The sequence below is a fragment of the Aethalodelphis obliquidens genome, unplaced genomic scaffold (genome assembly GCF_003676395.1).
Source record: "Aethalodelphis obliquidens isolate GAN/ISIS:26980383/991018 unplaced genomic scaffold, ASM367639v1 scaffold66, whole genome shotgun sequence".
Lineage (NCBI taxonomy): Eukaryota > Metazoa > Chordata > Mammalia > Artiodactyla > Delphinidae > Aethalodelphis > Aethalodelphis obliquidens.
Window position 1 is genome coordinate 5,200,529 of NW_020838010.1, and position 18,769 is coordinate 5,219,297.

At 39.7% G+C, this 18,769-nt stretch overlaps 1 protein-coding gene across 2 annotated transcripts in view; it reads right to left on the bottom strand.

Annotated features, from left to right (window-relative positions):
- Positions 1-18,769, bottom strand: part of LHFPL1 (LHFPL tetraspan subfamily member 1) — a 51,417-nt gene that overhangs the window by 14,618 nt on the left and 18,030 nt on the right. For both annotated transcript variants that reach the window (XM_027089545.1, XM_027089544.1), the window contains one exon: positions 17,287-17,385. In XM_027089545.1, the coding sequence (XP_026945346.1) occupies positions 17,287-17,385 (99 nt within the window). The remainder of the gene's footprint in view (positions 1-17,286; positions 17,386-18,769) is intronic.

An 18,769-nucleotide genomic window follows, 5' to 3' on the forward strand; every position in this document is an offset into this window, starting at 1 on the left:
TTTGTTCTCTCTCTTACACAAACTTCTGCTAAACAAATTGAATCCTTTTACTGAAATCTTCCTCACCACTACTGAGCATTTGTTTCTGACTTAACTTCATACTTTGCCAGCCTGCCTTTCCTACTTATATCATTTCTTGCATAACTAGCCTGAGGTTTAGCTACTCTGCTCATCTTTTTATTCCACTGGGGGTGAGGGGGAGGAATTATGTCTCAGGCCAATTTAAATTATGCTACTGGATCTTTTCCAAGATTGACTCCTACTTGCCCCTGAAAAAAACCTCCATGTCACTCTGTGTTGTCCTTCATACTGCCCATCAACTACCCTTGGAGCAGCTCCTCAGAAGATCTTTGGGAACTGCCATGGACTAAAAGTCCGCGTTCCCCCCATTCATATGTTAAATGCTAACGCCCAGTGTGATAGTATTTGGAGGTGGAGGCTTTGGGAGGTGATTAGGTCCTGAGGGCAGAGCCTTAATGAATGGGATTAGTTCCCTTATAAAAGAGACCTCAGACAGCTCCCTTGCCCCCTTCTTCCGTGTGAAGACACAGAGAGAAGATGGCCCTGTATGAAATCAGGAAGCATTTCCTTACCAGACACATTGATCTCGGACTGCCCAGCATCCAGAACTGTGAGATAAACATTCTGTTGTTTATAAGCTACCCAGTCTTTGGTGTCTCTATAGGAACCCAAACAGACTAACACATACTCTCCCCGAAGAGATAGGTTTAAAAAAAATATCTAATCAAGTATTGGACCTCTCTGACTCAGCATGAGCTCTCTAGGATACTTGACCTCTAAAAAACTGGCCCCTCTTCTCTAACATCTGCTCAATAGACCTCTTCTTGCATCCATTTGAATTTTCTCAGCTAATTAAGTCTGTAACTGGAATAGAAATAGCCAATATTGGTCAAATGCATCTATGTGCCAGGCACTGTGTTAAGTACTTTAAACATGTTGTTCTCAGATATGTAAGATCAACAAACCAGATGAGTGAAAGGGCACCAGAGACAGACGTGGAACAACTAAACAGAGTATTGGTGTGACAAGTGTTATAGCATAGAGTGATATAAGGATACAGATGAGGGGCATCAAATCCAGTTTCAAGGGATCAGAGAGTTTTGAAGAAAAAGTAAAAAGTTAGGTAGGTGAGGAAGGGGAAAAAGGTATTTCTAACAAGGGAAGAACACATGAAAGGTTGCAAAAGTTTGAAGGAACATGGTATTTTCAGGGTGACTGGGCAAAAGCAGCTTGAGTGGTGATGGAAATGATGGCCAGGGTCCCCATAGACCATGCTAAGGAGTCTGGACTTTATCCTGAAGGCAATGGGGAACCATTGCTAAAAAATGAGAATGACATCAGATTTGCCCTTTTGAAAAGCCACTTAGGCCACAGAGCAAGGCAGCAGTGTGCAGTAACTTGAGGAACAGAGAGAGAGAGTCAGGAACTGTTGTCTGTTATCCAGATAACTGATACTAAGGGAAAGAAGACAGATTATAGAGTTCTCATTGTATGCCTTTGCTAGCAGTATTTATTCCTTCTGATGACTGACTGGTTTGGGATGACTGATTATTATGGTTGTATTTGTTAGATGTCCGTTGTTTTATATATATATACACATATATATATGTATGTATATGTATATATATATCATGCCTCCTCAAATAAACTACAAGCTCCTTGAAGACTGTATTCTTGAATTCTATGAATTATGTACAGTTGTCCATTTAGCAGCTTGTATATAGTAAGTGTCCAGAATATGCTTATTGAGTGACTGTTATCTATTTTTGACATACTATTCAAAAACTTACGAGCGTTAAAAGGCCAGACCTGGCAAGCTAACCTACCTCAGAACTCAGGAATGAATGCACCCTCATTCCAGCCATTGACTTTACCCCGTATCAGCAACGCCAGCATTGAACATCAGCTGTTTCTCTCCATGCTCCATTGGTCAACAGATGTATCTACACCATAGAGACTTTCCTGGGACCCAAGTTCCCTGAGCAATAACCAATGCCACAAATAATACAATATGTGTATAGCACTTCACCATTTTACAAGGTAATTTTTCCATCCATTATTTTATTTAGTCCTTTTTCATTTATATTATTCATTTATCAACTCGCAGCCAGAGACAGAAATATTGTTATAAGGAAGCAAATGAGCAGCCAGATGAAGTGTTTGACCAAGGTTCCCACTTAGTCAGAGGGTAGAGACAGGACCAGGCACATGTGTGCTCGGTAAGTCATGTGGTGCAGGGAGAAGGGCCTGGGATGAGGGTTACAAGGAACTGCATTTGAAACCATGCCCTGTCATTTATAGACTAAACCTCTAGGCAAGTCATTTAACCTTTCTGAGTTTCAGGTCCCCCATGGGTAAAATAGAAGTGACACCACCTACCTCTCAGGGTAGCTGTGAAGATCAAATGAGATGACACATATAAAGCACTTAGCATGGCACCTAGAATGATCAGTACTTCTCAGCTCCTTTTTCTCTCAGCTAAACACTTTTCAACTAGTCCACCAGTTCCCAAAAATGTCTGGGGAGAACTTTACAATTCGGATTCCTAGGCCCTACTCCATGCCTACAGAATCACTGTCTCTGAGGAGAGGGCCCAAACGATTTTGATGCAGAGCACAGTGGGAAGCCACCTGAATCAGACCGTATCATGAGCCCAAACTGGTCTAGCTTTTAGATGAAAAGTAGAAGGGAATCAACATTTACTGGGACCTACCTAGCTCGATGCAGTGCTTGAAAGATACGTCTGATGCGATTCTTCTCAATTCACCTGGATGGGGCTTGGTGAAGATGGTTCGAAAAAGTCATATGAAACAACACAGAGACATATATTTTCACCCCTGTAACATTAATTTAGCCAGAGAATTGCTCCTAGGATGTGAAGGAGTTGTCCCTGGTTTTCTTTCTGGCTCCTGACTTTGAAACCCATTTCGTTTTACTTAAAAAAAGAAACTTCTGGGTCAGTCTAAACTATAAAAATAATAACAGTAATTATAATAGCAGTTATTGTTAACATTTATTGAGTACAGACCCTGTACTAAATGTTTTAGGTATATATCATTTCATTTTATCTTCACAAGAGCCCTGTGAAATGGTTGCTGCAGTATTAACACCTCCAATTAAAAAATGATTTCTGATTTTAAAACAGAGGCTTAGGAGTTAGTATCATCCCAGAATAGACAGGGAAAGACACTCACTCACTAAAGGTGAGGGGAACAAAGAAAGCTGATGCTGACGTTTATAGAAGGAAATTGTGTGGAGGAAATGGAAGCAAGGAAATTAAGCGTGAATCACGTTCTTTGACCTGAGGACCAGGCAGGACCGAGAAAGAAACAGAACAGAATGAATCTGCCTGACTTTACTGCCATCGCGTGGTGGTCTGATGTATAGACAACTGGTTCACAATTCTGCCTTCACTGTTTCAGTCAGTGAGCCCACTAGACCCTCTGCGGGACACTGGGTGCGGAAATAAGGCCAAGTAAAGCTGAGGACCTGCCCTTGAGGCCTTTTTAGAGCCTTGCCTCCCTCTGGAGTCACCAAGCTGGAAGTCACCTTAGGGATCCACTACTCCAGGGGTATGCACCCTCCTCTCATATGGGGAATTTCAGGAAAGACTGAAATGTTTATAAACACCATTATTTTTTCTATTCAAAATAAAAATAGTTTAGCATTCCATGTGATGTATAGAGTCTCATTACTTTAAGTTCTTCTCTATTTTTTTTTTTTTTCGGTACGTGGGCCTCTCACTGCTGTGGCCTCTCCCGTTGCGGAGCACAGGCTCCGGACGCGCAGGCTCAGCGGCCATGGCTCACTGGCCCAGCTGCTTCGCGGCATGTGGGACCTTCCCGGACCGGGGCACGAACCCGTGTCACCCTGTATCGGTAGACGGACTCTTCAACCACTGCGCCACCAGGGAAGCCCTGAGTCCTTCTCTCTTTTTAACAGGAGATGGTCAGTGAGAAAACTAGCACTGAATTTTTAGCTACTGAAATGATAGGGAGGAGGAAGTTAATGGTAGATCAGCTTTCTCATTTTTTACCCCTTACACCTGTTGGGCATTTTTTTCATCAAGCACGTTCATGTAAACTTTGTCATTTCATGGCCAAAACAATCTCTGAAGGTAGATAAAATCATCCTCACTTTAGTCATGGGGAAATAGGTCGAAAGAGCTGAAATCTGTATGTAGAATCTAAAAAAGCCAAACTCGTAAAAAACAGAGAATAAAATGGTGGTTATCAGGGGCTGCGGGGTGAGAGAATAGATGTTTAAGGATACAAACATTGCAACAAGTACTAGATAAGCCCTAGAGATCTAATGCACATTACAGTAAATATAGAAAACAATATTGTATGATAATCACCAAACTTGCTAAGAGACTAGAACATAATTATTCCAACCACTACAAAGAAATTATAATTACATAATGTAATATAGGTGCTAATGATCATATTACAATATATAAATGTATCAAACTAACATGTTGTACAGCTTATATTTATACAATGCTATATACCAAATGTATTCCAATTAAAACACACAAAAAATAAAGAACTGAAATGACTTGGCTATGGTCACACAGTAAGATGGCAACAGAGCCACCCTACAATTTGTTCATTCCACTCAATGCAACATTTAGAGAGTGCCAAAAGTGTGCCAGGCACCAGGGATCTGCAGTTGAATTAAGTTGCTCCCTCACCCACTGATTCCCTCCTCCAGCTTAGCCCAGCTTCTCCTCTGGGTGGAGACTTCTCTCTGTTTAGGCTAGGAGGGCAACTGAAAAACCTTAAGCAACACCTGAGCCGTAAGTTTTCCAGAAGGATTGGCTGCCCAGGGCATTCTAGCTGATGTTGCCCAATGAATGAGTTGCTTCTGGCAAGCCCTTTGGCTAATCCCTAGCCCCACCGCATGGGTGAGTGATACTAAAAGGCTCCTATCCTCTAGGAGGGTTGCCTTAAGAAGACTGGTTTATTTCTTCACTATCCTTCTGGTTTTTAAGAACAAAATAAATATGAAATTAGATCAAGGGCCTCACCACAAAGGTAGGTAGGTCACGACAGGGAGTTAGGTAGGTATCTGTGGCCTCTATTTGTTCATCAGTCTAGTCCAATGCTCTCTATGTAAAAACGGGGGAACCAAGGCTCAGAGTGGGAAAGTGACATGCCCAAGCAAGCTTAGGAAAATTAAAACCCAGCTGTTCTGATACCCAGGCGAGGGCTGTTTCTACCACACTCTGCTGCCCCTCTGTGGACATGAGAATGTATTAAGCTGTTTTATTATGCTCTGGTGAGCACAAGAAAACGTCCATGAAGAAGGAAACTGACAGAGAGGAAAGGTAACAGGAAACGCCTGTAAACTGAACCCATAAAGGCCAAACCCCGAGTCACCATAAAAGGCTTTGAACTGGCAAGAATGAAAGGAAATGTTGGGAGAAAAAAGGAAATGGGCCTCTGAGAGAGGAAACACAGGGCACATACACAAGGCCTTTAGGTAGCCTCTGTTGTGGGCCTTTGTCAAGTTGAGTAGGTCTCTCCCTCCCTCCCTCCCAGAAGTCAAGCCTGGGGCATCCTCTCCAAAGAGGCTCTTGAGAACTGGGCTGAGTACCTACTAACAACAGGTTACATTTAGTGCAACCTAGTGTGCTAAATATTTTTAGGTGTGTCTTACTTCACTTAATCTTCTCAATAACCTTAGGGAGAAAAATATTTTTATCCACCCCATTAACGGAAATGCAGAGAGGCTGAGTAGCGTGCCCGAAGATGCACAAATAGTAAGTGGCTGGGCTCACATCTGAACCCAGGTTTTTCTATATTAGCCTGTGTTGTTATTCATCATGCTATGTACAAGTGGTTCCTTGCTTTTTTCTGAAAACTAAAGTACTGGGGACCTTTTCGTTTCAACAATCGGTATCATTATAATGATAATACCAGACAACACATGTTGACCAGTTACTATATACCAAACCCTGGACTAGGGGTTTTGCATGTGTGATGTCATTTGATCCACACAACAACCCAGGAAGTAGCAATAAGCTCCAAATGCTGAAAAACTTGCCCAAGGTCACAGAACTAAGGGTGTAGCTATGATAAAGCCCACTCTTACCACTAGGCAATCCTCCCATGGGTTCTTCCCTGGCTCCCATTCTTGGTGAGGCCAATTAAAGGCTTGGTGAAGTAACTAGAATGTGGAGTTAAATGCATCCATTTAATGTTGAACCGAGATAGATTCATTTGTGTGGGATCAAGTCCATGAAATCTTCATTTGATGTCTAGAGTTCAGTTAACAACCATCAACGAAACAACTTTCTCAGCTTAAATCTTTCATTTACTTAATCAAATTAAAGTGTGGGAAAGTTGGCACTTGGCCATTGCTGGGAGCCTTTGTCTGACTTTCCCCTTGTTACTGAATAGGTGATTTATTCAACAAACAGATATTGGATTGCCATTGAGCAACATCTCAGTGTGCGTGAGAGTCAGTGAGCTAGCCCCAAGTCCCTAGTGGGGAATTGAGATAGTCACTGTGCTTATTGGGTCTCAGTAGCTATAAATGAGACCACTGATTGATCTACAAGGTCCCTCCCATTGTAGCTTTCAGTTCAAGTTCATGATTATTGTTTATTTTTTCTCTTTAAAATATTTGTTAATTTCTTATTTTTAATTGAGATATAATTGACATATGACATTATATTAATTTCAGGTGTACAATATGTATGATTCACTATATGCATATATTGTGAAATGATCATGACAATAAGTCTAGTTAATATCCATCACCACACATAGTTATACATTTTTTTCTTACAATGAGAACTTTTAAGATCTACTCTTTTAGCAACTTTCAAATATACAATAGAGTATTATTAACTATAGTCACCATGCTGTGCATTACATCCCCAGTACTTATATATTTTATAACCAGAAGTTTGTGACTTTTGACTCCTTTTACCCATTTCACTTAATCCCCACTCTCTGCCTCTGGCAACCACCAACCTATTCTCTGTATCTGTGAGTTTGTTTGTTTTTTTCTTTTGTTGTTGGTTGTTTTTCTCAGATCATACAGTATTTGTCTTTGTCTGTCTGACTTATTTCACTTAGCATAATGCCCTCAAGGTCCATCCATGTTGTTGTAAATGGCAATATTTCCTTGTTTTCTGTGGATGAATAATGTTCCATTGTCTATATATCCACAGTTTCTTTATCCATTCATTCATCAATGGACATATAGGTTGTTTCTATGTCTTGGCTACGGAAAATAATTCTGCAATGAATATAGGGGTGCATATATCTTTTCGAGTTAGTGCTTTTGTTTTCTTTGGATAAATACCCAGAAGTGGAATTGCTAGATCATCTGGTAGTTCTATTTTTAATTTTTTGAGGAACCTCCATACTGTTTTCCATAGTGGCTGCACCAATTTACATTCCCACCAGCAATGTACAGGTGTCCTCTTTCCTTCACATCCTTGCTAACACTTCTTATTCCTTAAATATATATATATATATATATATTTAAACATCTTTATTGGAGTATAATTGCTTTACAATGGTGTGTTAGTTTCTGCTTTATAACAAAGTGAATCAGTTATACATATACATATGTCCCCATATCTCTTCCCTCTTGCATCTCTCTCCCTCCCACCCTCCCTATCCCACCCCTCCAGGTGGTCACAAAGCACCAAGCTGATCTCCCTCTGCTATGTGGCTGCTTCCCACTAGCTATCTATTTTACGTTTGGTAGTGTATATATGTCCATGACACTCTCTCACTTTGTCCCAGCTTACCCTTCCCCCTCCCTGTATCCTCAAGTCCATTCTCTAGTAGGTCTGTGTCTTTATTCCCGTATTGCCCCTAGGTTCTTCATGACCTTTTTTTTTTTATATTCTATATATATGTGTTAGCATACAGTATTTGTTTTTCTCTTTCTGACTTACTTCACTCTGTATGACAGACTCTAGGTCCATCCACCTCACTACAGATAACTCAATTTCATTTCTTTTTATGGCTGAGTAATATTCCATTGTATATATGTGCCACATCTTCTTTATCCATTCATCTGTTGATGGACACTTAGGTTGCTTCCATGTCCTGACTATTGTAAATAGAGCTGCAATGAACATTTTGGTACATGACTCTTTTTGAATTATGGTTTTCTCAGGGTATATGCCCAGTAGTGGGATTGCTGGGTCATATGGTAGCTCTATTTTTAGTTTTTTAAGGAACATCCATATTGTTCTCCATAGTGGCTGTATCAATTTACATTCCCACCAACAGTGCAAGAGGATTCCCTTTTCTCCACACCCTCTCCAGCATTTATCGTTTGTAGTCTTTTTGATGATAGCCATTCTGACAGGTGTGAGGTGATATGTCACTATGGTTTTCATTTGCATTTCTTTGATACTTAGTGATGTTGAACACTTTTTCATGTACCTGTTGGACATCTGTCATCTGTATGCCTTTTTTTGGAAAAAATGTCTATTTGGATCCTGTCACCATTTTTAAATCAGATTGTTTGATTTTTTTTGCTATGGATTTATATGACTTCTGTATATATTTTGGATATTAGCACCTTATCTGATATATGATTTGCATATATTTTCTTCCATTTGGTAGGTTGCCTTTTCATTTTGTTGATGGTTTCCTTTGCTATGCAAAAGCTGTTTAGTTTGATGTAGTTCCACTTGTTTATTTTTGCTTATGTTGCCTTTGTTTTTGGTGTAAAATCCAAAAAAATCATTGCCAAGATTCATGTCAGGGAGCTTACTGCCTATGTTTTCTGCTAGGAGTTTTATGGTTTCAGGTTTTATGTTAAAGTCTTTAACCCATTTTAATTTTTGTGTATGGTGTAAGATAGTGGTCCAGTTTCATTCTTTTGCATGGGGCTGTCAATTTTCCCCAATACCATTTATTGAAGAGACTATCATTTTCCCATTGTATATTCTTGTTTCCTTTGTCATAGATTAATTGACCATATTTGTGTGGGTTTATTTCTGAGCTCTGTATTCTCTTCTACTGATCTATGTGTCTGTTTTTAAGCCCAATACTATACTGTTTTGACTACTATAACTTTGTAATATGGTTTGAAATCAGGAAGTGTGATGCCTCTGGCTTTGTTCTTCATTCTCAAGATTACTTTGGTTATTTGGGGCCTTTTGTGGTTCCATACAAGTTAATTTCTTCTTTAAATGAAGAAAAAGAAGAAAGAGAGTCAATTACCTAAACTTAACTGATGAATCTTGTGGGTAAGAGCCAGGTAAGTGAATTTCTGGGGGGGGGGGCAGGATGTAGAGCAGGCACTGGGGGAGGACTGGGATGGCAGGGAACCTGGAAGATGGACTGAGAGACAGGAGACGAGATCCTAGAAACAGGAGAGGCATTGGAAAGAAAGAGTTCAAACTTTTGGTGGGCAAGGGGTCTGAGATTCCTTTTGTAACTGTAAGTTTTTGTTTTGAGATCTGTATCTTCCCCACCCCCTTCAGATCATTTATCTGACACTCCCCCCAAAAAACACACACAGTCTCCTTATCTCAGGAAGAAAGACTGAGATAAGACACACATAAGGAGTAGATATCCCACAAGACCAGAGAGAGGCCCTAGGTAGACTGCATATGGTCTTAGAACGTGGAACACAAAAACTTTTCTACACATCTTTATATCTTTCTTCTATGATCAAGTTTTGCTGGGCAATTTAGGTTCCTTTATTAGTGCAAGTCAAATCTAGAGGCACTTTAAAATTTCCCACACATATTCATTCCACTGAGGAACTCTTTGAGAATCCCATCACGTCCAGCCACTGCCTTATTTATTTGTACTCTGATTATACTAAAAGATTGACAGGGAACTCAGGCTGAGCGCAGGTGGTGAGGGTGGGGGAAGACAGGATGCAATACTGGGTACTTTCCATGATGTTTCAGACATTTGTTTCTGAAAACAATAGAGCTAAAGCATATCTTAAGGAAAAAAATTCTCAAATGACTCAAGATACACCCTCACCAACAGAGAGGAAAAAAGTCATTGTAGCACACATAGGACAGTGAATTAGGAGATAAGGCTCTACTCACAGTTCTGCCTTTAACTTGCTGTGTGACCTTACACAAATCACTGTACCTCTCCATATTTCAGGGTTTCCTCATTATAAAATGGGCATACTACCATCTGCTATGCATGTACTTTAAAGGATCAGATTAGATCATATTCAGGAGAACATGTTGCTAATGTGATCCATTGATAAGGTAGAGACCTTACCTTAGAATTATGTGCTCCTGATAACACAATGGTTTTATAAGCTTGCTTGAAAACAGCTATGTGCCATTAGAAGTATTTAGCTTCTCTAAATTCTCAGTGGGGCTCATTTGTGTATCCAATGCTTATAGGTCTTTGGATATGAAGGAATGCTCTAATAGTTTTATAGATCTAAGAGAATTTTGAAAATCACAGTGAAGCTGAAATATGTGTATAGGAAATCAGTTGAAATCAACTGAAATCTCTGTTCACGGGTCCTGCTCATTACACCTTCACTTTGTCAAGGACCTTGCTATTCTGCATCAATCTCTCTCCACTATAGGATCATTACCATCATCATTCAACTATTTGGTCATCTTAGTAAAAGCCTCTCTTCATCCCACATTCTCCTTCAGTTACTACACAGTTTCTCTGCTCTCCTTCATAGCAAAACTTTTTGAAAGAATTGTCGGCACGTACTGCATTCATTTCCTCATCTCATAATACCTCTAATATCTATAAATCCAAAACTGCTCCTCTGGGTCCCTTCGTCTGGCTGACTCCAATGGCCACTTCTCTATCCCCAACCAGCAACTTGCAGCAGCATTAAACACAATTGACCATGCCCCTTTCTTTTTTTGACATACTCTCTTTCTCTTGGCTTTTGTGACACCACACTCTTCATTTTCTTTACATCCCTCTGGCTACTCCTTCTGTGTCTCCTCAATAGGCTCTTTCTTCTCTACAGAGGAGCATAGCGGCTAAGAGCACAGACTCTCAAGCCCTGCTGTCCAAAATGGTAGCCACTGGTCACATTGTGACTATGACATTTAAATTAATAAAATAAAATAAATTACATTCATAAAACTAAATACATTAATATTTATTAAAATTTAGATTAATAAAATCAAATTAAAAATTCAGTCCCACAAACCTAACATTTCAACCACTCACCAACAACACGTGGCTTGTGGCTAACACATTGGACAGCAAGACGCAGAATATTTCCATCACTGCAGAAACTTCTATTGGATGGTGTTACCTAGACCAGGTTTCTAGAATTTGAATCCCGGCTCTGCCATTCTACCAGCTGAGTGACCTTAGGCAAGTTACTTAATCTCACAGACAAATATCCCTGCCCTCGTGGAATTTATGCTATTCCTACAATGGAAAAATTAGGGTGTGTCTAAAACATAGGCTGGAGATCTATAAATGTTAATAGCTCTTCAAGAGATATTGGTTAGTGGAAAATGCAAAGTGCAGAACAGTATGGATAGCTAGATAGTTAGATAGATACATTTGGTTGGACAAAATAAAGATATGCATAGAAACACATATTTTTACATTTATGAAAAATTCTGGAGAGATACAAAAGGAATGTAATGGTCTCTTTGGGGAATGGTATTGGTGTCAGGAAAAAGACTTACTTTGCATGTTCAACCTTTGTGTACTGTTTTATTTTGTCACATACATAAATTACTTTTGATTAAAAATAATAATCTTAAATTTTGTATTTAAATTTTGTATTTAAATTTTGTATTCATGTATATGAATTGACATTTTTCTGGTTGTCTATTATTGTATAACAAACCACTCCCAGAACATAGCAGCTTAAAACAACAATCATTTTATTATATTTCATAAATCTGTCAGTCACAATTTGGTCAGGGCTCAGCTGAGCAATACTTCTAGTGCAATTGGGATCAAAAAGGGTCATTCAGTGGTATTCATATGGCTAGTGTGGAGGGTCCAGGACTGCTTCACTCATATGTCTGGTGCCTTGGCTGGAAGTTTGGACTCAACTGGGCCTCTCTGTCTCCAATTATCTCCAGGACTTTCCATGTGGTCTCCAGCAGAGTAGTCAGATTTTTTTTTATATGATGGCTCAGAGCTCCAAGAAACCAACATGGAAACTACAGGTTCTTTAGATGTTAGGCCTAGAATAAACTTGATGTTACTTCTGCCATACTGTATTGATTAAAGCAGTTGTAGGTAGGCCAGCCCAGATTCGGAGGATAGAGGGTAGAGATTGACTTGGCCTCTATATGAGAAGAGTATCAAAGCATTTGTGGCTATCTCTAATGCAACACAGATATCAAGATTGCTGTCTTAATACAAGTCATATCTTTGATAATTCAGGCTAGGACTAAAAATCATAACTGTGGATGGTTTAGGATAACTTGACTGGGAAGCCTAGGGAAAGAGGAGTTGAAGACATGAGGGTTACCCTTTCATACTGGAGGCTGCAGGATGCCATTCAAAGTATCAGAGTGAGAAATCTACTTACTCTAAGAATCAACTTCCCTGACTGGCAATGCCTGCTTCTATTGTCCTCCCTATCCCCTTCACCTCTCTCAAGCCACTCAGGGTACGAAGCTCAGGTAGGGTCCATGTCTTTCTTGGCTCTGTGTCTCTCCCTTCCCAAAATACAGAGCACATAGGAGGGTACAGAGCCTACAGCAGAATCAAAGTAATGCCATCATTTGACAGTCTACCCCCCAGCACATTCTTCTCTGCTGTCTATTAAGGAAGCCCCTCATCTATTTTAAGTCAAACCCTGTGTTAGATACTTCAATATACTTTTTCTTATTTCACCGTAACAACAGAACTGATATGGGTATTATTAGCATCCTCCATTTTACAGAGAAGGAAACTGAGACATAGATATTTTAACCCCATACAACTACAAAGATGGCAGAGCCTGGATACCAACCGAGATCTTTGACTCCAAACTCTATGATCTTTCAGTATACCATGCTGCCTCTCAAGGAAAAGGGAACAAAGGCCTATACACTGGACACTCAGTACTTTTCTCCTATTTCATTCATATATCCTCTTAATATCTAAGGTGTGTGAGGATGCTTCCACACTGCCAGAATCTCCAGGGTATTAAAGAAAGGTCTAAGGAGAAAGGCTATACTTCTAGCATTGGCATCCCCAAATCTTGGTATTCACAACCTTGGCATTCCCATCACATCATGAAAGATTTCTTTTTAATTCTACTACAAGTTTTACTGCTGCTCCTAGCACCTCTATACTGCAAGGGAACAACTGTTAATAGAGTTGTCATTGTCCTGTATGTTTGGGCAGCTGACTAGAAATGGGTCAGGAATGGCACAGGTTATCTCATTTTTTCAGTACTAACCAGAAAGGTGCTAATATACAGGCATGCAATTGGAGAATATGGGCAGCAAATGTGGGCTTCAGAGGAATAAGAGACACAGCGAGTTGGAAGGATGTGACAGTGATTCAAAAAAGGAACTAGGAGGGCTTCACTCAAGCAGGATTCTTCAATTCCTTCACCTCTACAGATTCACAGAACAACACAGTGTCCAGTGCACTAAGGAGAGGGGAGCTAGAGCCCTTAGGCAAATATATGGTGTAGGAGAGAAGGGTAAATAAAGGAGAAGAATGCAGTGGAGAGGGAAACAGTAACCAAAGGAAAAAAAAAAACCTGAGTAAATGAAGGAAGAGAAAAGTAATGATCCTGTGGTAAACACAATTGAAGCCCGTCAACTTGGGACAGAGGCAGCCAAACACAAGATTGCCCATTTGGGAACTAGGTCCTTGGAGGTGGTGATTGATGCAGAAAACTGCCATACGACTACATGCAAATGACATCTCCAGTTTTTCACTCTGGCATTTTACATTAATAAAAGTAGCCACTCATTTTATTAGAAAAATATTATCCTCATACCAAAATCCAATCAACACATCACAAGAAAGAAATCTACAGACTAATATTCCTAATAAATATAGATGCAAAAATCTTCAACAAAATATGGCAAACCGAATCCAGCAACATATAAAATGGATTATACACCATGACCAACTGTGATTTATCCCAAAAATTCAAGGTTGGTTTAACATATGAAAATCAATAAAATACATATGATCATCTCAGTAGGTGTAGAAAAAGCATTTGACAAAATCCAGCACCTTTTCGTGATGAATACACTTACACTAAGAATAGATAGAAAGGAACTTTCTCAAACCTAATAAAAGCCATCTATGAAAACAGCCTAGCCAACTTCTTACTTAGTGGTGAAAAACTGAATGCTTTACCCCTAAGATCAGGGATATGACAAGGATGTTGAATAGAAAACTCTGACGAGTTCTATTCAACATTGTCCTAGAGGTTCTAGCCAGGGCTATTACACAAGGAAAAGATTGGAAAGGAAGACGTAAAACTATTTCTCTTCTCAGATCATGTGATCTTGTATATAATAAATCCTAAGTAATCTACTAAAAGTTCATTAGAATTAGTAAAGGAGTTCAGCAAGTTTGCAGGATATAAGGTCAATACAGAAAAATTATTTGTATTTCTATACACTAACAATGAGTGATCCAAAAATAAAATTAAGAAAGCAATTCCATTTACAATATAATCAAAACAATACTTAGGGATATATGTCACCCAACAAATTGCAAGGCTTATATAATGAAAACTACAAAATATCATCAAACGAGGTTAAAGATAACTTAACTCACTGGAACATCGTCTTGTGTTCAATGAGCTGGAAAACTTAATATTGCTAAAGAGGCAATACACTCCAAACTGATCCAACCTCTATCAAAATCCCAACTGATTTTTTGCAGAAATTGACAAGCTGAACCTAAAATCCACATGTAAATGCAAGGGACCCAGAGTAGCCAAAACAGTCTTCATGACTTTAGATTTGACAATACTGTATTCCTAGATCTGATACCAACAGCACAAGCAACAAGAGAAAAAATAGATAAAAGTGGATTTCATCAAAATTAAATAATTTTGTATTTCAAAAGATGTCATCAAGAAAGTGAAAATACAACCCACAGAATGAGAAAAAGTACTTGCAAATCATATAACTGAAAGGGGTCTAGTGTCTAGAATACATTAAGAACTCTTACAACTCAACAAAAAAGGGCAAATAGCCCAGTTAAAAATCAGCAAAAGATTTGAATAGATATTTCTTCAAAGAATATATAGAAATGGCCAATAAGTAAATGAAAAGATGCTCAACAAAATCAATCATCAGGGAAACACAAATTAAAATCACAATGAGATATCATTTCACACACATAGGGATGGCTATAATTTAATAAATGTAAAATAAGTATTGGTGAAGATTTTGGAAAATGGGAACCCTTATACATTGCTGATGGAAATGTAAAATGATGCAGTTTCCAAAGTGATGTTTTCACTTTGGAAAACAGCCTGAAGTGTCCTCAGAAGTCTTAAATATAGTGTCACCATTTGTCCCAGCAATTCCACACCTACCTAGATACATACCCAAGAGAAATAAAAATATATTTTCAAACAAAAATGTATACACAAGTTTTTTTTTTTTTTTTTTTTTTTTTTTTTTTTTTTTTTTTTTTTTTTGCGTTATGTGGGCCTCTCACTGTCGTGGCCTCTCTCGTTGCGGAGCACAGGCTCCGGACATGCTGGCTCAGCGGCCATGGCTTATGGGCCTAGCCGCTCTGCGGCATGTGGGATCTTCCTGGACCAGGGCACGAACCCGTGTCCCCTGCATCGGCAGGTGGACTCTCAACCACTGCGCCACCAGGGAAGCCCTATACACAAGTTTTTATAGCAGTATTATTCATAATATCCCCAAAGTAGAAAAACCCAAGTATCCATCAACTGATGAGTGGATAAAATATTTTATATCTATACAATGGAGAATTATTCAGCCATGAAAGGCAGAAGTACTGATACGTGCTACAACATGGATGAACTTTGAAAACATCATGCTAAGTAAAAGGAGGCAGACACAAAAAGCCCCATATTATAATATGATTGCATTTATCTGAAATGTCTAGAACAGGTAAATCTAAATTGATGGTGGTTTCTGGGGGCTGGGTACAGGGAGGAATGAGGAGTGGCTGCTAATGGGTAAGGGGTTTCATTTTGGGGTGATGAAAATATTCTGCAATTGGATAGTGGTGATGATTGCACAACCTTGTGAATATACTAAAACCCACTAATTGTACACTTTAAAAGGGCAAATTTTATGGCATGTGAATTATATATCAATAAAGCTGTTATTTTAGAAAAGTAGAATTATAGGACTAACAACCCAGCACCTGCCAAGTATTTATTCATTCCTTCACCTATGGCAGAATTATATTTACCAGTCAGCCCTGCCCTGAGCCAGGAACACTGAACATGCTGGGGTCTACATTTGTCATGTCTTCTATATAGCCCTTCCGTTATGTTATGTTTGTAGAGTAAACAGCTCCTTCCTCCAAAAATGAGTCAGGTGAGACTCAAAAAACAATCTAAGGCCACAGAGAAAAAAGGGAAGTATTGGAGCATAAGCTATAGGGAATGGGTGGCCTCATTGTTCCAAAATCCTCTCCTTCAACTGAGGATACTCAAGGAGACCTGGACATTTCTCCTCCTATTCTCTTCCATCATGGTAGGTTGGACAAATATTTTGAAATCTTCCAGGGAGAGTCCAGTCTATTCCCAATTCACAATAATGAACTTAAGCCATTCTCAGTGAAGTTGGTAACCACAGAAGAGCCCAGAGCTACTTCTGTCACCCATTTTAATATTTAACACCTCTTGTCATTAACATGCCAGTAACAATGTAAAAATGCCAGTAACAGTTCCCAGTGTTTAACCTAGGTTCCTAATGCATGATGTAAAGCAAATTACCTCTTGTTATAACCTCAGTGGGGAGCGAGAAGAGATACTATTGATTTGTATTTGGAAAATAGTGCCTAGAAGGATATACAACAGGGACTAGTATTTATTCAGAGGATGACGGATTAGCAGTCTCCAAGCATTAGGAATCCCTCTGTAGATAGGGTTGTCCCAAATCGGTCGCAGGACTCTGGGTAAAATTACATAAAGAGTGTGGAGAGATATGGTTAAAGAAGTAGAATTTATGTTCAACCCTTGTAAATTAGCAAGGCCACATAAGTCTGACCAATCCACCACTTCCCACAAGCTAACATAGTGAGAGACTCAGGCAAGCACCACGAGCAAGCACAGGCACCTCCAAGAGCGCTTTGAAAAACAGATTCCCGCTGAGCCATCACCACCATCCTGCACAGGGCACCTTACCTAACTGAAATTGATTGGAGACATTCCCACATGTTTGCATTATCTCTGGGCTATTCCATCCCAAGGGGTATAATGCACAGCCTGAGCTTATCAGCAGTCCTGGAAAAAAAAAATAAAAGCATACACACAGGTAGAAAAAATATAACAGGTCTTCTATCATCCCAACATTCCCTCTGAATTAGCTCAGCTCAAATTCTCCCTCCTCCACTCAGAGCTTACCTTTCCCCTTTTACCCTAAATGTCTATGACACTACCAACTCAACAGGATTTCTTTGCTGTGCCAGAGGTGGTGAGTTGCAGTAGATAGTGGAGGGGACAACTCACAAAGAAAGGACAGTATTGGGGATTGAGACAGGCCAGTATGCTTTTCACAGCCAAAATGTTTTTGCCAATGACTTACAAAGCTGAATTGGCCTCTCCAACCAGACTCCTCTTCTATCTTGGTCTGATTTACAAAGAATAAAAAGGTAGGGGCTGCTACTCTTTCCTACAATTCATCCTTTTCTAAGAGTCAAGTCAGTCCTTACTAGTCAAAGGTAGGTCATGACTTCTGTAGCTTGAATTCAGCTGCCAGACTGGGATCTACAGAAAGCATCCACGTTATCTAGGCTTCTCCCGGTGAGCAGGGCACCAGACTCCCTCTTCCAGAAACACTTCCTTCTTCTGAGAAACCATCCCAGCTTCATGCTAAGCATTCCTACTTTCTTTGGCTTCCAGAACCTTCCACTGTGCCCCTTGCCTTCACCTCCATTTTGTTTAGGTCATTTGGTTACTACAGGGAAAATCTATGTGATCTTAGTGATAACCTTACTCTTCTGACCAGAGATACAAATCTGGGTCTGCTTGCTGACACTGTCTTTTAAGGACAACTGCCTCATCCACAGCTCTTGTTTACTGCCTAGGTTTACATTTTATAACCTATGATCACCTCTCCGTTGCCTTTGGCGACCATGGATTGAACTAAGCATTGGCATCTGACACAAAAGCAACCAAATTCATTGGCTGGCCAGTAATGGATGACATCATATCGTGCTCTGAAGAGAAGAGCTGGGCCAGATTTTTGTTTCTGGAAATTTTAATCAAGAAACACAGATGCTGGACTTCCCTGGTGACGCAGTGGTTAAGACTCCACACTCCCAATGCAGGGGGCTCAGTTTCGATCCCTGATCAGGGAACTATATCCCACATGCATGCCGCAACTGAGAATCAGCACGCCACAACTAAGGAGTCAGCCTGCCGCAACTAAGACCCAGTGCAACCAAATAAATAATAAATATTTTTTAAAAAGAAAAGAAACATGGAGAAGCTGAGCTAGTTAGCAGATGGAGCAGAAGTTAGGAAAAAACACCAGGAGGCAAAATCAAGTGTGTGTCAAGCTAAAGCCAAGTTCAGTCCAAACTTATGAATAGACATCAATTCTGGGTAAGCTGAGGAAACCGATTGGTAAAATAAGAGAATAGAGAGGCAGGAAGCAGATACATCA